This window comes from Cebidichthys violaceus, unplaced genomic scaffold (genome assembly GCF_023349555.1).
Source record: "Cebidichthys violaceus isolate CVI_PGR_0920_01 unplaced genomic scaffold, fCebVio1.0.p SCAF_27, whole genome shotgun sequence".
NCBI lineage: Eukaryota > Metazoa > Chordata > Actinopteri > Perciformes > Stichaeidae > Cebidichthys > Cebidichthys violaceus.
This window is the reverse complement of record NW_027176450.1, coordinates 6,129,775-6,155,494: the sequence shown is the minus strand read 5'-3', so window position 1 is coordinate 6,155,494 and position 25,720 is coordinate 6,129,775. Positions and strand designations below refer to the sequence as shown.

At 41.5% G+C, this 25,720-nt stretch overlaps 1 protein-coding gene across 1 annotated transcript in view; it reads right to left on the bottom strand.

Annotated features, from left to right (window-relative positions):
• The window catches only part of plxna4 (plexin A4), a 225,871-nt gene that overhangs the window by 45,266 nt on the left and 154,885 nt on the right, over nt 1-25,720 (bottom strand). Inside the window, exons 6-12 of the mRNA XM_068721314.1 lie at nt 19,421-19,544; nt 15,909-16,062; nt 13,182-13,281; nt 12,837-12,951; nt 4,486-4,686; nt 3,491-3,587; nt 1,792-1,982 (exon numbers count right to left, since the gene is read on the bottom strand). Coding sequence (XP_068577415.1) covers nt 1,792-1,982; nt 3,491-3,587; nt 4,486-4,686; nt 12,837-12,951; nt 13,182-13,281; nt 15,909-16,062; nt 19,421-19,544 — 982 coding nt within the window. The remainder of the gene's footprint in view (nt 1-1,791; nt 1,983-3,490; nt 3,588-4,485; nt 4,687-12,836; nt 12,952-13,181; nt 13,282-15,908; nt 16,063-19,420; nt 19,545-25,720) is intronic.

The window sequence follows — 25,720 nt, the reverse complement described above, 5'->3', positions numbered from 1 at the left end:
AAAAAAAGAGCCAGCAGGGAACAGGGCTACAATACATGCAATTAAAAAGATTGCTAACAATGCATCTTGGCTCTCCATTTATTAGCAAATATGGAGGATGGAGAGGGACAAAGAGTTAAAGAGAAATAGTAAAGAAGAAGGAAGAAGCAAAAGAATGAAAGAGAGGGAGAGACGCAATGAGGCGTTGATTAGATTTGTGACTTTGACAAGATAATTGACGGTTGGTACAGAGGCAAGCACTTAATCACTTCTCTTGCTCTCTCCCTTTCTCTTTCCATCTTTCTATCCGAGTCTCTCCCTCTCATATTGTTGATGGGAGATGTCATTATAATGAAGCGTATTAGAATGCATTAGAGCCCTGGTCGTCTTGGAACAGTCCTCACTCCTCACCCACTGACAGTTTTTATGGGGAACGTGAGAAGGCTGCAATATGTCCCGGCTGCAGCCTCAGGGATGCGAGGAGAAATACAGGGCCTATCTCTAGAAATGAATCCAGTGCTCGAGTTGAAGACACACAGTGGAGGGGAGGAGGTGCACTTTACTAATCCAGACTCCTTTAATAAGCCCAACATATGTAGTACCATCTTCTCATCACCTTCCTCAAGAGATGATTTGATTTTGCCTAGATAAGGTATGAGTAGATGAAAAGGTAGTAAAGTCCCCTGTTTTGGAGATGTCTGTGTCCTCAGTGTCCAAAGATTTCAGACTATTTTGTTCAGTGTCTGACTATCCGTCTTTATTTAGAAAAACAAAAAGAGACTTCTGCTGAAACCCATCAGGTTAACATTATCCGTGGAGATTCAAGATTACGAGAAACAATGGGGTTTACGATGCTGCTTTCAGTAAATCTTCACCAAGGTCGGCCACTTATCTGTATGCCGCTCTATGTAGGATGATGTAGAGAGAGCAGAGCGGACAGCTGAGGAGGGATTAACCTTCCAAACCTGTATCCCTTGCCCCTCTTTGTCCACACCCATCACTCCCCAGGACACCAAAAGGCATTCCCCTCTCTGTCTTTTTTATCCACGCTTTGCTTCATCCCTTCATATCTAGTCAGTCACCATCTGCTCTTTACGCTCGTCCTAAGGAAAATGACGCAGAGAGGACCTTTATATCCATCATGGGGATATGGGGAGGCTGTACGGGTATTCTTCCACCTCTTCAACATGATTCACATGACTCTATTCTGGCTCAGTCTACCCATCCGTCACCACTTCTTTCCTGTTAATCCAATCCATCCTCCTCTGCCTTCATCTGGGCATCTTTCCATCCATCTTTCCTCTGCATCCTCTTACCCTTCATCTCGCTGACCCTTCACCCTTCTGCTATTGCCCCCCTTATACGTCTTTCACAGGTCAAGTCCATTTGCCTCACACAGTGTCTGTGGTTATCAGGAGCAGACTGGGTTATGTGGGGGTTTGCATGAGCATCTGTGCAGAGTTGATTGATAACTAGCAAGAATGAGGATGATTTGTCTCTTTCAAGATCTTATATGGACATTCCTAGTGTTGTATGTTCACAGTGAAAGAAAGACTCAGTCAAAAATAACTAAACCAACTATGGTCTTCTTCTTAGGACACATCCAACTTTGGATCTTACTACAATGAATGTAAGTATGCTCCTATTAGTGGACTGACATTATTTCTGTGTATGTGTGTGTGTGTGTGTGTGCTCTATTAGTTAAATGGCATTAATAATGGCATTGCTTGGCTTGTGTAGATGCGTATGTGTAAAGTATGGACTTAATGCATGGACATATGTGGACACTAATGCCATCAGTGTGCGTCCCACCTGTGTGATCCTCGGGTGGGTGCACTTGCTGTTGATGCCATTGTGCTCCAGCCACTGGTTCTCGGGGTGGGGGCAGTGCTGCTTGAGTGTGCAGCGGTTCTCTCCTTTGCACCAAACACATCCAAATAGTGGGTCTGCCTTCAGACACAAACCACAGCTGCCACGCTGGGCGTCACACTTGTACAGATGGACTAAAAGAGAGGGAGGAAAGAGATAAAGAGAGGGATAGATAGAAAACAGGGAGGGGGGGGGGGTAACGACAGAGGGAGAAAGAGTGGATAACTCATGTGAACAACCTTTGTAAAAATGATTAGAGAACAGCAAATGCATGCAAATTTATTTAGTGCAAAAGCCTCTAAAGTGACGGACACCTCAACAGTTCAAAATACACATTAACTAAAATGTGGGTTGTTTACCCAAATCTCTCAATGTCTGTCTGCGGATATTTGAATATGCAAACAACAAAGTGAACATTTTGAGAGGGACATTCGTTGATATCTTTGTCTCATTCACCACGCATTTAACATATTATCCCCATGGCAACGGGCCAGCTATTTTCTTTTTAATTGCCATTAGATGTGATGTGTGATCTGTCCATCAAATGTTGACCTAGGAGCAGCTTTCTCCACAGGCATGGTGGTAGAGAAGGCCTCTTTAGTTCTAGCATCTCCCTCTCCCTAACTTTTGTTGCTTCTTTAATTGTACACTTATGCTCAAGGATATGTTTTGTACACCGTATTTCACTCTCACACACACACACACACACACACACACACACACACACACACACACACACACACACACACACACACACACACAATCGTAAAACACAAATACTGGACAAACTTTGCCTTACAGCACAGTGTCATGTTGGCATTTCATCCATATTTTAACAATATGTTTCTAATGCCTTACTCCACTGCCTTGGGTTGAAATGAGTTGTTTTCCTGTCAGAGAACTACAACCCCCAGCATGCTGCTGTTTTCCTGCCCCAGCATGGATCACTCAGTGTGGTGGATCGCCAGTGGCCAAACTGAATCAAGCTAAGCAGCAGAATGCTGAAAGCTTACAGATTCAGCACCGAGCTGTGATTCCACATACTGTGAGTAGATGGAGAGCTGGACAGAAATAATCAGACATATATCATATGTTACCTATTGTATCTCTGTAAATCTAGCCTGAAATACTAATTTAGCTTTGCTTACTTCTATTCATTATTATTGGTTATTTATTTCCATTTCTTGTTCAGCTGTACCTACATGTTTTTTTAGTTGGGACGTACAGTCTGACAGTGACGTGCAGGAAAGACATGCAGACAGGGGAAAGTGTAAGAGAGGATGTGTTAAAGTTAACCACTCTACATCAGGGGATGGATGCTGCACCTCAGCACACCGCCCGCCTGTTGCCATGGAGACCGGCTCCAAGGGCAACAATGGGAAAGCAGTAGCTTTACTGTGTGTTTGTGTCTATGTGTGTGTGTGTGTGTGTGTGTGTGTGTGTGTGTATGTGTGTGTGTGTGTGTGTGTGTGTGTGTGTGTGTGTGTGTGTGTGTGTTTAAATTAGTTTATAAGAGACTATGTCAACTGAATGTGTGCGGAAGCACTGTGAAAAAAACTGATATGGATTCACAAGAGTGTGTGTGTGTGTGTGTGTGTGTGCGTCCATGCGCTTGAGTGTGTGCATACTCGTGCATGCTCACCTTTGTTGTGGGCGGGGTTGTCAATGCTGAAATCTCCGTTCCAGATGACAGTCAGCTCCACAGGTAGACTGCTCATCTCCATCCCATCATAGAAATACTATCACCATGGACACCAGAGAGGGAAAGATGAAGAGAGCAAGAGAGAGAGAGAGAGAGAGAGAGAGAGAGAGAGAGAGAGAGAGAGAGAGAGAGAGAGAGAGAGAGAGAGAAGCTGTTGAGCTACTTTAAACTGTCTGTGATCTCCAAGTCCAAAAGGCTCTGGTGTAACAATACTCCTTTGAATGTAAAATGCATCATCAACAGGTGGCAGTAGACACAGTGAATTCCCAAACACAATATACACACCAGAGAGCCTTCAAACACGGGATTATTCTCCATTTGATTCTGTAACACTCCGCAGCATGGAGGCTTGGTGCTAGAATCATAATTTCCCACTAAATTACAGTTTCCTTCCTGAACTGCTTAAGATAAGTACAATATTTGGTTTGTACTGTGATTAAACACACAAATCCCGCAGACATCTCTACACACACACACACACACACACACACACACACACACACACACACACACACAGACACACACACACACACACACAGTGATGAAGATAGACAGGAAGATGAGATGTTATTGTATCAAAAGACGATTAGCATCAAAACCAGTATAAAGCCCTTTCCATGCTAGCCTTTCAATGCTGTCAATGTATTATTCAGTAAGTGAATGGAGCATGATCGCAGGGAACGCTGTACAGGAGAGACAAAGTCAGGCTCTTGTCTTATCTACCCACAGTCTAGCTGAAAAAGGAAAAACGTGTGTGTGTGTGTGTGTGTGTGGCTGTATGTGTGTGCTAGAGATTGAAAAGATATTATCGTCACTTTTACAGGAAAACTATATAGAAATGGGGCGTTTTTATAGAGATTGTGTTTGTGTGAGGTGGTCAATAACGATATGAAGCTGTAAGTAAAATACACACACATGCACACACTCATTCTCACCGATGTGTTTTGGCACTGCACTGAAGAGCTGTTGAAACGCAGGGCAGGAACTCTGTGCTCGTTTCCCTGGATGGTCAGCAGACACTCATATCCCCTCTGTCCGGACTGGGGCTGGGGGAGGTTCTTCGCCCGTAGTGTGATGGGCTTCACCACGTTGACCGGCACCAGGATCCTATCTGCAGGCAGCAACTGGGGACAACCCTGTGAGAGAGACAAAGAGAAAGGGAGGGATAATGTGTTACTATGGGTCTCTTTATCAGGTTTAATGGATAACTGCAATTAGATTAATGTTACGCGAGGAGATCCTGCAATGTCATTTTGCATCCGAGTGATATTAGAAGTGCAGTTTGCCTGTCAGCTGAGGCCCTCAGTGAAATACACAACTCTCTTCAATGGATTTGAATGGAAAAAATGTTAGCAAGACAACAATCTCTAGTTGTGAGTTCCAGTCACAAATGTAAATTAAGCCTTTCGTGTGACATATTTCAAAGGACCAAACAGATAATTCAAAACAAAAATGTAATGGTAAACTAAAATTACCTTGACCTTTTTTTTGTTTGAGCATTGTTTAATTATATTGTTAATGATAATACAGTAAAGAACAGTTTATATTGGTTGTTTTTATGTTTGTACCCATATATTTTTGACATTAAATATATATGAACATTTACAAAAGGTCAACATTTCCAATCTATTCGGGGACACTGAGGATGGTTGTTAATTGCACCAGGAATATTCCTACAACATAACACACATAAAGTGTACTGTATAGTCACAGAGCAATCAACACTCTCATCATGTAGCAGACCATCCAGTACTTTAGCAGCATTCATTTAATGGAATGAAATAGCCTCTTCAGCATGCACTGCTTTCTGCTGGTTCCTGAGTCTCTGGGTTAGACCATCCTTGGACCTGATCACATTCACTGTGAGTTAAGGGCCAGCTGAGCTCAACAGGTACTCCACCGTCATTATCCACAGCACGGGAGCATTAGGGACACGTTGAAACAGACACTTGTGCAGAGTTGAGATGAGCTCTCAATTTGTATTTATGTTTGATTGTGGCGTTCAAGTTTTTGTTGAAAATTGTTGAAAAATGTCACTGGCCGATCAAAATCAGGTTGATTTCTGCCCGTGCAGTAATTTAGAAAGAATGATTGACAGAGAGAGGAGGAGATGAGTCGCTTAGCAATTGGAGGTCTAAAATTAAGAGCCAATCAATTCAGGTGTGAGTAGCTCGTTATATATAAAGCACCTATGACTTGCCTGAAAGATGAAGAGGAGAGGAAAGAGGAGGAAAACAGGGGAGGGGAAGAGATGGACAGAGAAGAGCAAAGGAGAGAGAGGGAACAAGTGAAAAGCAGTGGCAAGAACAGTAAAGTGACTGACAAGCAGAAGTGAAAGGTGAGGAGGGAGTTAAAGGAGGGTAAAGATAGTAAATAGAGAACAGTACTTCTCTGAACTGTTTCATGTTAACGCTGAGGAGTGATGGAGAGAGAGAGAGAGAGAGAGAGAGAGAGAGAGAGAGAGAGAGAGAGAGAGCAAAATAGGCAAAGTGACAGAGAGGAACAACAAAAGTACAAAGTGACTGAAAGAGGCAAAGAAAATATTAAGCATATGCGACAGAAGGAGCACTAGCATGTCAAAGAGGCAGAGGGAAAGAGGGTGAAAAGAAAGAGAGCAGATAAGGTGAGCCCCCGCATGGATGGAGCTGGCGGGGAGTGAAGCATAGCGCACGCTGAACTGGGTGATAACACTTGTTTGAAGTTCATTAAAAGCCACTTGATTGGGTTAGGCTGAATGACTGACTGGATGGCTGAGTGGTGAGAGAGAGGGGAACGCTCTGTGACACTATTCACAAAGTCATTATAGATAAATGACAAACAGGGTGAGAGAGTTCAGCGGTGGAAGGAAGCATGTGTGTTTGCTCTTCCAAATCTCATTTTCCTAAGAACGAAGGGTTGTATTTGGAGTATGAAAATGAGCGGGTGAGCAAAGAAAGATGCAATCCATTTTTAATCACATCTCTTCCAGTTAATACACATGAACAATAGGGACAATAAATTTGATCTGGTTTGTGGAAACGAGGCCTATTTTCAGGCCTCAGCTCGAAAAAAGATAAGAAATACCTAACTGAGTGTATAATTAAATAAAAAAAAAATTAAAATTAAAATTAAAAAAAAAAAAAAAATTAGATATTTTTGAGATGTGAAAAGTCATGGAAATATCAGTATACATGTTACAGATTAACATAAGATAAGGATGGAACACAGCACAACTTGGAAAATTCTAAAGCTCGCCCTGGAAAAACAGCAATTTCAGGATATTGTTTTTTGGAAATTATGGAAATCCAAGATTTAAAATATTCCCAGCTCTTATAACAACTGATAAAGGCTCTCTATACACATTTATACATAGATACAGTGAAACATTTATAAAATATAGAGCATATAAAATTGCAAAACTGATTAAATATTCCAATATTTGAATAAAAAAATATTTTTTAAATTAAAAAACACTCTATATCACTTCTGTTTATCACTCCTGATGTTCAATGAATCAAAAGACAGAAGATTGGGCTTTTTTTGAGTGTTTTAAGCTCTTTCTAAGCCCTTTTTATGGTCATTTTATGGTCACATACTGCTTCAGATTCAGCCCACTCTCTCTGTTTAGGGCTGTATCTCAGCCCTCCTTTCTCCGATTTTCACCATTGAGACCTCCTTCGAACCGTAGAAGCCAATAGAATTGCCTGGAATTGACAGCACTATTAGCCAATGGGAATGATAAACGTCCCACCTGATGGCAGATCTGAAATCTAATTTGCTGAGCTTCCAACCCTCCCAAGAAGCCGAGGAGTGTCGGAGAGACACGAATCGAACGGATTCACACGGAGCACATGCAGCTGGACATACCAAGCAGTGGAAGTACGGAGATATTTCATTTTTTCGCTGAGATTCAACCAAAAGTGAGTACAATATTCGATGAAAGCTGTGTGACTTTTTGTGTTCGAAGCTGAATATCTCTGCGATGGTTTACCGGAGAGAGAAATGGAAGATATGTCCGTAATCTCCGTCAAGCGGACATGCTTTTTCTTGCTGCATGTTCGTAGGTAGCACGTTGCTAACGGACAGTAGCAGCTGTTTTCTCTGATCTTTTCCAGTCATATCGAGTTATGATTTATGATATTTTGTTATTTGTTTGCCTGGCTGATGGGAGATGTGTTTGTCTCATGTAGAAGTGACCTAGTTCATGGTGTTCCCAGGACGCTGAGGTTTCTGCAGAACTATAACATCACTATATTCGTTCTTCGTGGGTTCTCTGCCAGTTACTTTTAACACAAAAGTCTCTAAGTTTTTATGTACTACGTCCCCCAAATGGGGGACGCTTGGGCTTAAGGCATGGGAAGCACTGGAGTATGACTTAAGCTGAATCTTGAAGACACAGATCTACACTGATAGTGGCATATGGTGATAGGATTGTGCACACACACACACACACACACACACACACACACACACACACAGAAAAAGAAAGCATCAAGTGTTCTGAAACATGCAAGCAGATTCAAGGTTTACACACACTGACATGCGAGCGTGTGACACTGACACACACACGCGCATGGAAACACATACAAATAATAAACTTGGAGCCTTGGAATCCCATTACAGTAAAAGATGAACAGCCACAGTCAGACAGCGTCTCCTGCATCATTTGCCTTTATGACAACATGTCATGGAGATGGAAAACTTCAAAAAGCAACTTCGAACAGCTGCTGACTACATACATACACACACACACACACATACTATTTTAACAATTTGAGTGTTTTTACAGCTGCAACTACCCATCCATGTGCAGCAGTCGTATATGGTGACACATGAACACACTCTTTCACACATATACAAACGGGTTTATTCAAGCCCATTAACTCAAGTCATTTGCTTTGTAATTGTGAAGCAGGCTTGTAGAGTAAAAGCAGTCAGTAAAATCTTAATCCTCAGCCTTTTTAAGTTTTGTGACAGAAGAAACGGCAAAATATAAAAGCAAAAAACAGATGCCTTAATTGCCTCAATAACAATGAAAAATTCCAAATGTGGCAGGGAATTCACAAACAAGCAAGTGTGTACGCTGTTGGTACGGTGTGTTTTTTCTCCTACTTAGCTCAGATTTTTCTGTTTATATGTGTACACACACACTCAGATACAACAATACAACACACTGTGATTGTTGTCAGTAGTCCCTGAGGCCAAGTGGGCTCTCAGTGGTTTGAACAAACACATATGTATATCCTAGTTGGCTACTGATGCTGCTGGTGTTGGCAGTGACGCTCGCTGTCGCCTGTTAAGATTCATGTCAACATTTAAGTTGATCTAATGTCAGTGTTTATCTCCACTCCCCACCCTCTCAGCCCCCAACGACTCAAATGCAATAAATAACAGGGGAGCAAAATGCAAAACACAGATACATGCACACGAACCACATATTACACAGCCCCATAAATATGCACATATTGTAGCTGAATTCCAAATTTACAACTCCATCAGGCAACATACTGTTGAGTGTCGACTGCTTGTCTCCTACCAATAGGAGAAGGAAAATAATCTTAATCAAATTGAACCAAAACTATCTGCATTGCTAGTTACCTGTAGAGTTAAGTGAGAAAAAGTTTCTGTAATTTGGGTGAAACAACTCTTTAATATATTTTTTCCTGGCAGAAGAAAGATAACACTTCTGTCAGTGGGAGGTGATAGAGCCCATAAAGTACAGATGTGAAGCAGACTAGTTTATACATGTGTTGATGTGCATCTTTGTGCGAAAATATGAATTTCGTTGACAGCCCAATAGTCATGTAATCAAGGACTTGCACTAAAGCACTAGAAAGAGAAAAGCACCCGTCAATAGCATTACTCATAACCACATAATAAGCGCTGACTTCTGAAAACCAAGTTGGCGCCTCTCCTTTTTTTTTTTTTTTATCTATAACTGTAATTATCCTTCATTCTTCCTATCTCCATTACTGACTCATTGTTTTGTCTGACCTCATCTCGGTTTCTCTGTCACACTCGTGCTTTATCCCTCCTTCATTTATCGCTCTCTAAACCTCGGCCCATCTCACTCACTGACCCTCCTCGTTTCTCCCATCAACTCCTTCTCACTGACTCTCTCTCCCTCTTTTCTTTCCTGCCTTCTTTTCTTCTTGGGGACCTACTTAGATCTGATAATTAGAGGCTGGTGGGAGGTGTGAAAAGGTGGAGATAGGGAGAGTGACAGAGAGTAGGCCGCGAAGTGGGAACAGTGAATGTAAAAGCCCTTGGCATAGTTTGAAGCAAGGGAGGAGGGAGGGTAAGAGCAAAAGAGAGAGGCCCATAATTATAGCAGTGTAAGGTGTGAAGATGAAGAGGATCTTCAGTTTTCATACACTACACGTATACACACACACACACACACACACACACACACACACACACACACACACACCTTGCGGTTACCAAGAGCTCTTTACTGGCCTCTGTTTTATCATCTCCTACAGAGCCTCGGGCAAAGACACTCTCCTGCTCTCTGTTCATTTTCCCTCCTGCAGCTGATCCTCAGCTTGTTTCTATCCTGCTGTTCAGTTCTCACCTGAACTTTTTTTCCCCCAAATACCTCTCCTTCATCTCTGTCCTTGCTCTTAAAGGAACATTGCAATTTATTACAACTTGGAGGTTATATTAATAGTTTTGGCCATCATCAATATTGTTGTTGAACATTCTACTCGCTAAACTAACTGCTAAGGCCTGAGAACCAAGGTGAAACTGCCACATTTAAGTATGACCGGGCAATGCAGTCTTTATAGGCCAGATTGTAAACAAACAGTTTAGCCAGATTACCTTCATTCTAACCACTTTATTTAAAGATAAAAAAAAAATTCCTCCCACTTTGTGTCATTTTTTTATTCTCTTTTGTTTTCACTCTGCAAATACTTATGTGACTCCTAAGCAGTCAGTGCTTGAGTATGACATTGATTTATCTATGAATTGAACACAAGCACCTCTCCCTACCATTCCTGTCCAATAGTGTCAACTAACAGCTATTACTGCCTCTTTAATAAAATAATCTTAATCCCTTGATCAATACGTTCCTGGTAAATAAACTCCAAGGCATTGATCACCACAGCCCAGACAACAAGTAACTAATGCAAGGATGTGCTAAGGGGTAGTGATACAAATTTTGTAACATTAATATTTTTGGTATGTCCTTACCAGTTGAATATATTAACGAGAGGCTTGGCAACAGCTTGGGATATGAACATGCTGTGTTGTAGACAGAAGAAGAAGAGAGCCTGTGGTTTTCATCAGACAAAGAAAACAGGAAGTGTCCTCAGTTTCAGTTGCTTAAGGTGAGGCTGTGTGTGCACTTGGGACGGGGATTGCAGTTAGAAACAGTGATGAATATGCGGGTAAAGAACTGTTTATTGTGTAGAAATGCAACAGTACTGGCAAGGAATAACTTTTGGCTATGTATTCAGTGTAGCCGAGTGAAGCCACATGCATGGTCTTTGTCAGTGAGTGAGCCTCATCAGAATGGCTAAGTCCTTGAGATGTGTGGAGGGCAAACCGGGACGTGGCCTTGGTTAATGTGCCAACAGGCAAACGTCTGATCCATGTGCCCATATCATTGCTGGCATGATTAAAAAGGCACCCACTGTACACCCAGGCATAGCTTTAACTCTGTCCTGCCATGCATACTAACAACAAGCTCAACCAGTGGGGAGATTTGCCTGGCCTCGATCATTTGCATAGCGTTGAGGGATTATTCAGATCACTGCCTGAAATCCCTTAATTGTAATAGTACACAAAAAGTAATCTGCAGCAGAAAGTGGCCATCCCATTTTGACGCAAAGTTGACTTGTTGCCTATCGTGAAATTTGGGAATGATTCTATGGATAGCTGTGCGTGTGCCTGCATGTTCTCATGCTTGTATGCGTGTCTAAATCATTAACTCAAAACGGCAAACCAAAAATCTGGCAGCTAATACATGACCTTGGATTTAAGGGGTTAATTAAAAGCAAATTAAAAGTCATTAAGCCTGCAAAACACCTGCTTCTTCTGTAACAACACGTCAAAAAAGGGATGTCATTAATGTGCTAATACCAAATCCCTTTTTGCTTTATTTATGGTTTTCTTTTAGTCAGCAACACAATAGGAGAGGATTCACGCATTATTATCCTCAGTCAATATTGACCACCAGCCCCTGACTTAATTGGAAAAGTAAACCTGCAAAGACTCAGGCTCGGGCCTGACTAAGCAGAAGGTTCAAAAGGATAATGGAAATTGTGGAAAAAGAAAATAATATTGTCTACGCAGGTTGAATGGCTCGGGGGACACATGGGTGGAATAACACAATTGAGAGCAGACTGCTCATCAAAGGAGGCAATCTGGCTAAGCTTGTCCCTGTCCGTCGTGCAGCGTCTGCCAACCCAGACATGAGCACTAGTGATCTTCATCATAGCTCACCTCAGGCAAGGATTAACAGGCCACTAACTCCATGAAAAAGCCTCTCCCTGAAAAATACCGTGAGTTGACAGAGTACAGGCCGCCAAAAACTGTATTCGGATAAACACACAGAGATATACAGAGACGTACTGTACCCACAGGCTCACATCAGAGGTTACACACATACATGGGCACATACCCAAACCTTCCTTTACCTCCTTGCTCTGCGGTGAAGGCCGTTACTGTGGCAGTGATTTTAAATCAAAGTGAGACCTCTCTCACAAGACGGGGAGTGGGCGGGTTAGGGGCATTCGCTGAATGTACCCCATCCAGTGAGTGGCTTGTCCTCTGCAGCAGAGCGGCGTAATTACGGTGGGCTCTGCTGCGACGGGAATAGAACTGGCTGCCAATACTATTGATAATTCACACAGACTAAGCTGTCGCGGGGAACAGGGATGGGCAAGAGGAAATGGCTCCGTTTTATTAGTTTCCACTGCCCTTTGATGTGCAGTCAAGAGCGAGACATGCCAAGAGACTCATGCCAGATGGAAGCACTACAGCTGAAAGGTGTCTCAATCCTTTTAACATAACTCTTTTTACATGTGAAACCTAGAAGGATAGCCATTAGTGTCACATAGCCAAACCTTTCCTCTCAATTTATTTCGCCATGTTTTATTACTTAGCTGGCTGGAGCTGAGCAGCGTTGAAGACTATGATGGGATTCTTGGACATTGTCTTACTGGGCTACAGTTTGAATGTCTTTGACTCACCAAGCAACAACAACTCCAGGGGGGTTATATGGTAACTTGGGTTACCATATAAAAAAGAAAAAAAGTAAATAAAAGTAAATAAAATACACCTCTCGCTTAGGACTCACCTCAGGCTTCTTGACTCGTCCCTCCTGGAAGGAACATGTGCGAGGGTCGTGGGTACAGTCGTGCCTGTATTTGCACCAGTGGCACTGGTAAGGACTCCTCACACATGACAGACATCTGAATGGAGAGCAGAGCAGAGGTAAGACAGTGTTGTGAATTAGTATTGAACAGCAGTGAATACGCTAGAGAACAGAGGCTCAATATACCTACTTATTTATGTATACAATACAATTTCCAACAGTTTAAGAATCAATGCCAGTTTTTTAATCAATACGAAGGAATTAGTATTATGACAAGCTGTCTGCTAGAGAGAAGTACTCTAGAGAGCTAGAAGTAAACAGACTTACGACTTGTGCACGCTGCAGTTGTAGAAAACAAAACTGGTATTTGCGAATGCCAGGCCTGTCTCCTTGGACTTGAGATAGAGCTGCACAATCTGATGGTCACCTAGAAAAAACGGATGATAGTTAAAATGAATAGTTTGATGCTCAGAGGTACACATAGTGTTTTCTATTCAGGTATAAAAAAAGAGGAGAAAAGGAATTATAACAGAAGCAAGAATTGTTTTTGTTTCAGAAGTCATAAAATCAACCCATTGTTGACAGTTTCATTCAACTGAAACAAATAGTAGAAGCAATACAGTATTATAATGGGAATAGATGCATTTCACTGCTACCTATCCAGCACGTGAATCAGATAGACACTTTTAAAGAACTGCTAATCTTTTTATTCTCTTGTTCACATATCCTTTTTCAGAGTCTAGTCACATTAGATTTTCCCATGAAGAAGAGATGACTGAACTACTTTGAGCCACAGGTGCTCAGCCTGTTGCTGAGGTAAAGGCAGCACTGTTACCTGGTAAAGAGGGGTAGAGAGGTTTTGTTGGGTTAAGTTCTCCTATACCTGCAGCCTTATAAGACACTCTAAAAGTTGGTGCTCAAGCATTTCCCTTGGGACGGAAAATATTCCCCCGGAAAAGTCTTTGAGAGTGTCTTTGACAAGGTAAAGGGGGAAGAAGATGAAACAGAAACCGTGTGTGTAAGTGTGTGTATGTGAGCTTGCACCTCTCTGTATTTGGTGTGTCCTTTTGTCTGGCCCTAATGAAGAAGTTCATGTTTAATTCAACAGCACATCCACACACATCTAACTGCTCTGTCTCGACACTACCGATGTACGTCTCTCTCTCTCTCATCCTCACTCCATCGCTACACAGATTTTCTGCTGCCTTCCACACTGCGACTCCCTCTTCTCCCCCGTGTCTCTTTCCATCTCTCTAACAAAGAAGGAATCATTCATCAATCACAGTAAAGCAGTGCTGACAACGGATCTGTCCTAATTAGGCCACCTAAATGTTACCTTGAAGCCTGCTAGCACGATCTATCCCTCCCTCCCTCCCTCTCTCTCCTCACTCCATCCATCTCTCATTTCCTTTCTCTCTTTCAACCCAGCTTAGCCTAATGAGTACTAGTAAAAATGAACGGTTCAAATATAGGCAAAATGTGGAATATTTTCCTCTTTCTGAAACAGCGAAAGTATATAATCATGTATGTTTGCGGGCGTGGGAGGAGCATAAGATGGGGAGAAATGCTTCGTGTGTGTGTGTGTGTGTGTCTCAGAGCACATATTTACACATCTGTGTTTGCTTTACATGTGGTTGACATGGCACACATCAAACAACTGTTTTTAAATCCCCAAAGCACCCTCAGGCTCCCTGTCAGCTTTACCTATATACATGTGTGCTGTCTATCTGAGGATTTCTTAATTGCAGTGGTTTAGCTCATGGCATTGTGTGTGTGTGTGTGTGTGTGTGTGTGTGTGTGTGTCTATGAAGCTTCTGTTCACGTGGGTGCACTGACTAAATGAAGGACAATTTGAATATTCATGTACAGCTCAGGCCTACAAGGTCTCACCAGCACTGTAATTTACTTCACTTTACTTATCTCCTGTTTTTGGCTCCGATATCTACATTTCCGGCAAGCGACACACAAGCAAGTGTGAATACCATTTCCTTCAGAGCTCTGACGGCAACAGTGGTGGCGTCGAAAAAAAACATTAGTGAGCATTCCTTTGTATGTAAATTTTGAGCATTATTGATGGATCACCATCTTTTTCTGTTCTATCTATTTTCTTTTTTCATTCATTATTCATTTTGTCCTTTTGTGGAAGTGTGGAAGGAAATGGCATCTTCATTATTTCAACACGAGGACACATTGAGGGTTGGTGATGAAGGATTGCCTGCCTGGGGACAGGCCTTCCCAGATGGGGGCCGTGTTCAATTAGACCAGGCTTAGCCGACCGCAGAAAGGGGGGGTGAAGAGCAGGGAAATTAGAAAGAGAGAAAAAATATATATTTTCCCTTCTGTGCTTGTGGAATGAATATTGTCAGAAATGTTTGAGCCGTTTGCCTCTTGAAAGAAATGGAAACACTGACATTGTCTGCGGGGACTGTGAAATCTCCAGGCACTAAATTAGCCAAAATTCTGTGGTAAAAACGTTTAGTTGTGCAGCTTGATATTCTCCCTTTTACAGTGAGGTTAACTCCCATCACTCCCTCTGGAGCATATCCACTTTGAGTGAGGGTAGAGAATAGATCCCACAGCAGCCTAATACCTAATGTTCATTCAATTACTAAGCATGTCCTAGGGCAGAGCTCCAAGGCCCACTGAGTCACTGATGGCAACAGGAAAACAAAAAAATTCAAAGAACACTCTGAGCCCTAGGACTAGCATGCTTCTGACTGAAGGGAACACATCCAAATCAATGCTTCCCTGACAGAGATGTCTGGTATTCAACAGGTGCACTAATCTATATATCCAGCTGATGCAGGTAATCACTTGTTACAGATATCTTTATCAACAATATAAATAATGACATTTTGATAGGTTATCACCAGGCTTCCTCTACATTATCAGATGTTGATGTCATGTACACCTTAAAAGTGTTCATGATGCAAACATCAAACCTAATGTCAACAGTGTCAAATCATCCTCTGGTTAGTATGGTATCATATATTTCCTGATCCCCTGAGTTTGTTGCTTTATGGCCAAAAAAGGTTAAAATAGTTCCACTCTTACCTTTGTCAACAATAATACGTGGCATCTCTTTCTCAGCGGGGGAGAAGCACTTGATCCGGTTTCCCTCCACCAAGCCATTCATCTCAGCCAGATCCTCAAAGGTACAGTTGACACCTGCAGAAAGTTCTGGCACATTATGGGCCTCCAACACCAACTGTAGCAAGGGGAAGATAGAAAAGTGTGTTACTCTGTCAGTGTTCTCTGCAATAGTATGCTCAATATTCTCTTTACAGCAATTGCCTGGGCTGCAATAAGAAATGAAATAAAAATGATCTCATGACAGTGATTAGCAGCTCTAATATTATGGTAAACCATATCAAGAGAAAGTAGCATGTACTGTAGGGAGGATTCAGTTAAGTTTCAATGACTTCACATTGGTAACGGCACAAAGCACTCAGTGGAATTCAATCATCATTTTGATATTGATGAACTGATGAAGCAAGACCAAGTGAGATGAACAACTTAGACTTGTCCTCCAACTGGGACTACATTGCTGAGATTCCCACACCAGTTTTGGAGCCAATGTGCACTTCAAACTTGACTGTATCCCAATATTGCTGAGGAGAAGCACAGCTGCAAGTTCTGCACAGGGTAATGATCCATCCGCAGGGTGGTCAGAGGTCAAAGGAGCCACTGGGAGACTCTTGAATGAGAAGTTAATATATGAACAGCCATCAGATGCATCCTTCCCAGACATGAAAATAACAACAAAACACTGATGCCGTAAGATATAGATTAACTTAAAACTAGAATCAGTGTCATCTTAAAAACCCATATCTGATGGCCAAAAGCACTACTACCGTCCTAGCCACACCTCTCTCCCGCATAATGCCTTGTGCCATTGATGAGCTTTATGGATTTACAGTGACATCCCATCTCTCTAAGTGTTTTAATGAAAGAAAGTAAAAGAAGTGATAAAAGCAGAGAGGAGAATATGGACAAGAGGAGGACAGAAATAGCAGGAAGACTGAGGTGAGCATATTGGCACCTGGACATGCAGGTAAAAGTGCACTCTCTGTGACTTAGAGAATGCAAATCTTGCCTCTTCATTTGAAAAATGCTGCATCAGCTCTCTCTGCACCTCAGCAAAAATTTGCATCAGGTGGAGCAGGAGGAAACAAGAAAAAAACAAACTGTCCTTGAATAAGAAGGAAAGAAAAGAGGGTCTTGGAGCCAGGTGGAGTGGGGTCAAGACCAAAATATACATATTGATGGGAAAGCATGTCTGCAGTGGGCCTGGCTCTGGGCATTGATTTGAGGCAAGTCCATAGTACACTTGTGATGTGAGGCTGAAAGCTGCCTCAGCGGCAGAGAAGGGCTGACCTGCGCTGTTTTTATATTGCTGTTTAATGAAAAGAAGGTGGCGTGGGTGTGAACAGATACATAGCTTCCCACATAAGATGGACAGTGCACGACCGGGCTTCCATCTCTTACACATCCTCTATCTCACTCGCTGCTTACTCTACCTCTCACCTTCTACTTCTTCTCTGGCTTTAATTCCTTTTTTCTTTTAAAGGAGAGAAGACAGCCAGACCTTGAGTTTCCTCAATTACATGTAGAGTGGTCATGGCCAAGTCTAGCCACAGCAGGGCTGCATGAATATGAAAATAACCTATTCATTTTAAGATCCTCCATACTTACACACACGCACAAATGCCCTCCTGTAGTTTACAAAACACCATGTCTAATATGTGATGATGGGCTGTTCATGTTGCCATGGTTTTTATTCATATTCATTCAGATGCCAGGAAACAGACTGTAGAGACGAACATTATTGAACTTATCTACTTACATTACAAAGTACCCCCTAAATCAGTTACACATTCTTTATTGTAATGTCTAAAATCAAACCGTATGCAAGTTATTAATGACTTTGATGATTTACAGCCATTAAACCAGAAATGCCACTGTAATTCTGTCATGATTCTATTTGTATTTACTGAGACAGCATAGCTATTATATAAGACTCTAAATGAATAGATATGTTTAAAACAACAACGTATGTATGGACATAGAGGCAATTCCTCCCGAAGCGTAAAACAGAAGACACTTTTCATAAACAAAGAAAAATTGTTTTTATTTTTTTTTTCTTAAAGTGGTTCTGATTTCAGCAGTGGAGTGTCTCTGTTTCATTCGAGACTGCCTCGGCTTATCTTCCCAACAAATATTTAATAACACAAAGGTCAAGGAGGAGCCCCTGTCTGTCTAGCAGAAGCCTCTGCCCTGCAATCAGTTGGATGGGAGATATGTTGCATAGCCTTTGGGTAAAGCCTGCTCGCTGGGAAAAGGTTAAACACTCTCTAAAGGATCAGGCTTGAGCAACATCACACACGCACGCACACACACACGCACACACACACACACACACACACACACACACACACACCATGAATATCATTAGCGCGATACAGAGGTGTACCTCAGAAAATCAACACCTCTCATGTGACCCTCGGAGCAGCACGAGTGGAGAATAGATATTCAGGCTTGACCTTAGAAAATCATATTGGATATTTATGCACTTAGTGTCTGAGATTCAAAGACATTTCCAAACCACTACTATACAGGAAATGGGAATTGAAATGGGACATCACTTAAGGTGGTTTAGGTCACAGGGATTTTCACAACATTCCACGGAAACTCCCACGGGTCCTTATTCAATTTATTTCACTAAAATGCAACGTGAGCTTAATCAGCTAAAAAAAAGCATATCATCTGTATATAGCAACATATCCATATCAGTGAAAGGTGGAGTTACAAAACTATGGAAAAACAACTACCTAACAAATGTTTGCATTTCTTTGCAGAGACATATTTTGTTCCAGTGTATCACAGCTACTTGCACACTAATCAATACACTTCAGCAAAGAAAACAAAAACAATAAGACCCTTCAATCAAGCAGCGGTTTTAAAATGAAACGTCTGGGGGAAAACTGTTGCATTTAGTTGCCAACAATCACAATAGACACAGCTGAGTTAGACTGTGTGCGTTTAATGATTGTTGACTTCTTTGAGAGAGTATTTTACTGGATGGGACTGTCAGTTGTGAGGTCAGGATTTGAAGTATGCATGTTGGCAGGCAGTAAAATGATGTAAAGCAGGATTATAGCGTTAACACTGTCTACTAATCAGTATCTAGAGCATAATTACATTGCATTACAAATGATGCTTGAGTGTGTGATATTGTCAATCTGCCAAACAATATTTTCTCACTAGCAACACATTGAGCTAGCCTCACTGTTTACTGCAATATGGCTCCACTATAATAAATGCTTGCTGAAGTGTTTGTTCCTTATTGAAAGAAAAATACATTGAATCTCCTCTAATTGAAAACCATTCTATCCTTCATATGGCACAAGAAAGGCTCTGGTAGTGTAATTTATTAAAGAGTAAAGAATATGTAACTGCATGAGAGGAAACGTATGACATGGCAAACGCTGTGCACAGCCTTTAGAGAACAAGTCATTGATTCTCTTTCAGTGTCGATGAGGAGTAGTGCGTCTCTATCCACTTACCGTGACACTAAACTGGGACACTGAGATGTTGTTTGGGTGGACACTGAGACGCACACACTGCTTGATGTCTGATGCAAAGCGACGGGGCTCTGATGAGCGCTCGCATTTCTCCTTTCTGGTGCACCTGGAAAAAACACAAGAGCGAGAGTGTTATTCAAGGATGAAAAATGCACGCACACACACACACACACACACACACACACACACACACACACACACACACACACACACACACACACACTGACTTCGTAACCTGACCAGGTCTTACCCCTTTACACCTGTTGGCACCTGGGGAAAAAGAGAATGTCCCACCGCTCCCTGACGGACGGAGTTAAGACACATTTATCATATTTCCTCTCTGGCAGTGAACTGGCTACAGTGGTCAGTGAATGGAGACCCGGTCTCCAAGGGGCGGGAGCAGTGGCATTTAAAACAATGGTTGCTCTATATGTGGAAGTGGAGCCGCTCCATTGGGAAAGAGGTAGGCCTCGTCTTTGTAAAGCTGTCTTAATGACTGGCATTCACGGGCAAAGCCAAGTGCAGGTGGAGATGTGGATGTTGGCGGGGGGCAGGGATGGATTCCTCCACCTCTTAATACCACACCAGGTGGTCTAATCCAGTCCAACAGTGGTTTGGGCAGTTGGGAGGACTGGACCCTTTGTGTTGTTAAAGGAATTTAGTGGCTCCTGTTCCAATCAGTATCCCTCGACTTATTGCAGGGTAACTCCCTATAGTTTGAACTAAATGGATTTATAAGTGAGGTGTGTATGAGAACTGCAAACACTTTATAAAGTTTATAGATGCATTATTACAGCAGAAGTAAAAGACAAAACACTGATGAAGCCCGGAGTTGTTTATAAATGTATCTCCAGTGAGAAATTGTGTGAGAAGTCAACCGGCCCGACATGTGATACAACCTCAACCGTCTCCGCTTCTCTTCCCACAAACCCACACACTCTTGTTCTCATCTAATCCCCTCATAAAGTTGAATCCCCTACTGGTTTAGACTACAACTTTGCATTCACAACCTGGAAACACCACAGAGTGTCCTAAAACTCCTTTAGAGAAATAAAAGAATGAAAAGAAAGAAAGAGGTCGTAAGAAATGAAAGAAAGACCTTCGAGGTGGTTGACGTCTGAGACACAGTAATACCTTATGCAGCAAGCTTCTAATCCAGAATTGGAGACATTGGGGGGGGGGGGGGGGGGGGGTGACCTGACATGAGTATTGTAAAGCTAAGCGGCCTAACGTGCCGCAAAGAAGACAGACATAAAGAAAGGAAATAATCTGTTTGGGAGAGGGACAGAACAGGAGGAGGGGTAAATAGTGCAGGAGAGAGAGAAAGAGGGGAAAATAAAGCAAGAAAGAAGCCAGATTTAAAGGAAGGCAACCATTGTTGGCTTTCTGTGAAGCTTTCACTGCTAAGCCGGTATGAGTAGGGGTTTAATCGCTTCGGGTTCCTTTGTGCTTCTCGATCACTCCTGTCTGTTCCTCCTTTTCTAGCACTGATTTAATAAGACCACATGATATACGTACCCCAGGCAAACAAACCCACACAGAAACCCACAAATGTACACTTTCACCTACAAATATACACGTTTGCTTCCTTTCATACCCAGAGGTCTGTTGTTCACACCGATGGATAGTAGAGCTGCAGACAGATGCTAAGCAGGACATCGTATGTGTTTTTGTTGTTGTGACTATTATTACTAGTATGTTTCTCTTTGTGCTTGTTGCTAGACAGTGTAACAGTATGTTTTGTTTTGGTGGAAAAATAACTCAAATTTCATGGCAAAAAGACTAGGAGAAATGTTAGGGCAGTGTTTATCTGTGTGAGTCCATGTACAATGTTTATGAGACATTATTACTTTGGTGAATCATCTGCAATACAGTTACACGCCAACTAGAAATAATGAGGCAGCGTGAGATGATGAGTGCAACAACTAGACCTGGCATATCTGGACTGGGGCCTGTTAATATATACTCATTAGAGAGGGTATATCAATCTGCTCGAAAAAGTGGACAGGGGACAATTTGTTTAGCTTGTTATGCAAATGTGTAGCAGACATGAAAATTCAACTTCAACAAAGACCATCAATCCAAAGAAAAGACCAGTAATTGTAACCCCTTCTGGAATTACTACTTCCTTATTCACTAGAGCGTGAGTCTGTGTGTCATCCCAGATTACACGTCTAAACCAAATCAATCCACATGTAAAAACAAGGGATCTCATATTGTACTTTATTCAAGTTTTAATCTGTAAGTGTATTATACAAAAACAATATTATATTTGATATTGCTAGCATTTTGTACCATTAGACGAAGTTGCAGTGGGTGTGGGCAGATCCATCATTCCCTGTGTTCATACCATTATCTTCTAAATATTGACTTCATATATATTTCCTTTTAATGTACACATTTTACTTTCCCTCACAGACTTTACTAAATTTAAAATGTCATGTATAGAGGTGGTATTGCAAGCCAGTGAAATGTATTGCCAGTACCTGTGTGGCCTCTGTTTATCTATGAAGACGTCATTTAGCCCTGTGGGGACTGAAAGTTTCATCTCTTTCTCAGAGTCAGAAGGTCACAGACTTGCTGGGTACGATGAAACGGCCAACAGGTTGATTTATTAACTTCCACATCCCAGACACGGACCATACAGCAACTGTGACTCAGCTGGAAGTGGGAGGCCTTTTCTTCTCTCTGCATGTCTCTGTTTCCCTAAGGATTAGACAATGACTCTGCTGCAACACACGCAAGCTTTTCTCATTCAATTCAATGAGATCACTGCGATGGCACAGTGCAGAGTGGGCTAAACTTACAAACCAAAGGGCATTCCAGTGGGGAAAAACTACTTTTTTTTAAGCTTAATGCAACGCCATCCGACAACACACTGTTATACAACAACAACGTGTCTCAAAGGATTATAGTTTGGTGTTTCGGTATTTGAGAAGCCTCCAACTGGACTTTCTGGTTTTATTTCATCATCTACCAGCACACTGTAGCAATATATATATATATATATATACACATATATATATATATATATATATATATAAATATATAAATATATATATATATATAAATATATAAATATATATATATATATAAATATATATATATATATATAAATATATATATATATATATATATATATAAAAATATATATATATAAATATATATATACACCAATGCAACCGCTTGCATTGTGTGCAAACAATTCTTCAATCACTGACACTAGTTTAATTCCTTTTTCTGACATACCCCCAAATTTATGTTCATTCTGCTGTAAACACCAGAATAGTGTTTTACTTTAAGAAGTGCTCCTGCATCCTGACTGAATCTCTCACCATGTGTAAACCATGTACATATATTGATTTGGATTAATCGAAATGTCCACACCCCTGTGAAGGGGAATTTATGTTAGCTGCTGTGGCTGATTTGGAGCTTCAGTGGAAGGATATTGAAGATAATGCCGTACATGGTTTAGCTGATGTAAGAGCTGGGTATTATCAGAGCAAAGCACTGGATAATTGTTTTCAATTACTATCCAGACAGACCTTGAAAGAAAACAAGATTGCATCGTTTGTACCAATATGAAACAATCCCGCCCTTTGTAAACATCAATGAATAGACTATTTAGAGGACCCTAGAAATCAAAGAGATTTACATTTCAAATAACAGTCATAAAAAGCCTGACTGTCACTGGGGCCATCTTTCTTTCGTGGAGAATTAGATGTCCAACATCTATTCATCTGGTTAGTAAACACCGCTGTTGTGCAGAGCTGTTTGAGTGACTGGCAGTGACACATTATGAGAGGGAGATGAATGGAAACTAATCTGTACTCTTGTTTCTCCCAGCCTTTGATAAGGTGACACAATTAGAGTGAGACTGAGGACTGGGCAGAGAAGGACTTTTAGCCTCTGCAATCGTTACCTAGCTGTGCACACAGACTGAAAGATATCGATAATCACCATCAAGTGATGAATACAAACATGTCTAATTTACTGCATGATCTGTAACATGCATATGATTATCTACAAAAAGTATCCTTTAAACTAAAAAAGGAACATCACTGACAACCTTTCATTCTTTGATTGGTAGTTTGGGTATGAAATGTGCAGATGATAAATTACTAAATAAAACGTACAAAGTAAAAATGTTAAGAGCTATGAAGTTCACCATTCTAATAAAAATAAACACAATGGCTAAAGTCAGTACGCTGCAGGTCTGCTGAGACCCTCAGCTCCTTTAAATCAAGATTGAAGACTTTAATGTTTGCTGCTGCCTTTGATTGAACCAGATTCAAGGATATTAATCAATTTCTGCATTTTACTACTACTGTATTTTATTTCTTAAACTGCACTGCAACTATAATTCTGTTTTTAGCTTTTAAGTGTTTTAATGACTGTTTTTAATGTTTCAATGAATGTTCTTAATTGTTTTTAAATCTCCTCTTCTTTTGCATTATGTTTTGATGCTTTTAATGGTTTTATGTGAAGCACTTTGAATTGCCTTGTTGTTGAAATGTGCTATACAAATAAACTTGCCTTGCCTTACACCGACGGTATGCTTTGCTATTTTGAAGGTAGAATTCCAGGCTTGATCCCTTGTAGTTGAAACTAGTCCAGTATCAGTGGGGCGCAGGTTGCCGGGCTCAGGGGAGCGTAGAGAGAAAGAATATACTAAAGAGAGGGTGCAGATGTATCTGGCCATGTGAGACTTCAGGAGTAATGCATATCTAATGTGAGGCACAGAGAAGGTCAAACAGGCCGGGAAATGAAAGCTATTAAATTCTCCGAAAGCCAAAGTCCAGCAATTCTCAGTTCCATCAAGTGCTCATGTCACTGGAGGAAACAAACAGGTGCAAATACACACACACACACACACACACACACACACACACACTCACACACTCACACACTCACACACTCACACACACACACACACACACACACACAAGCATCAGACACATAAGTGGTCAACAAGTATATACAGTACATGTATATATACACTAAAATGTACATGGTTGCATATTCTCGTACACAGACAGATACAAATTAAACCTTCCTGCAGTGAAACTACAATACTTTTTAAAGTATTTGTTTTATACTGTAGAGGCTTTCTGACTCTACAGTGCTGTTTGTGGTAAATCAATGCACAACAAATAGGCCCTCTGTAGTCCAACTGAAACCCAATTACCATACTATCCATGCATCACCAGACACTATATGGAATCCTATACATACTAATAGCCCGAGGCTGTATGTTACTCTTCCAAAGATCCAGTCAAATCACACACATCTGCATTAAGCCTGGCTACATGTCTCACTCCTACAGTACATGTGACCACAGCCACACATGAACACAGCCGAACAGTCAGTGTGCCTCCTTGTGCTATCATTAAGAGAGGTGACCCACAGAGCAGAAATCCGCACGGAGAGGCCGGTGGGAGAGTCATTACCTGGCCCACTGGCCATGACCCTGTTACTCGCGTTACAAACACACACAAATGAACACACACACATGCACGCACGCACACACAGAAATGAAAACACACCACATGTGCGTCTCTCATAAGCCCATACCTAAAAACATAGAAATTGCAAAGTGGCTGCCCCCAAGTAGAAATCTCTGAGCCATACCCTTTACGTACCAATGCAAGAACACCGGCTGAGCGGAAAATTACATCGCTGCTGAGAGTTTGCAGGTACAAAGCTATATGGGATAAAATTATATTCTGTGTGTGTGTATATATATACATATACACACACACACAGTGAGAGAGCCTGAGCTCATCAATCAATGTTCCATAAACATTTGAATAAAATGAGGGCTATAAGCACATATTATTTCCAACAACCTCCATAAATCCTACATTACTGTCTCACACACACACTCGGCAGATTCAATGTGGTGCTGTGGGCAAACCGGTAACAGCTGTTTCTCTCTGCCATGGATTTTGGTGCCTCACAACCCAACACTTTTAGCAGCTGTCACAAGCAGTCTCACCAACTTCCTTCATCTCACACCCACCCACCCACACACCCACACACACACACACACACACACAGACACATACACACACATACACACACACACAATCACCCAGCAGAGCTATCTGACAGTGGGGTGGTGTTGCAGACACATTAGGCTGTTTATTGAGCATATGTGATGCCACTGCTGCCCCTGAAGGTGCCATTAGGCCAGGTTCTGTATTAAACAACTGTTTAGCTCAGAGGTATGTTGGTGTGTGTGTGTGTGTGTGTGTGTGTGTGTGTGTGTGTGTGTGTGAG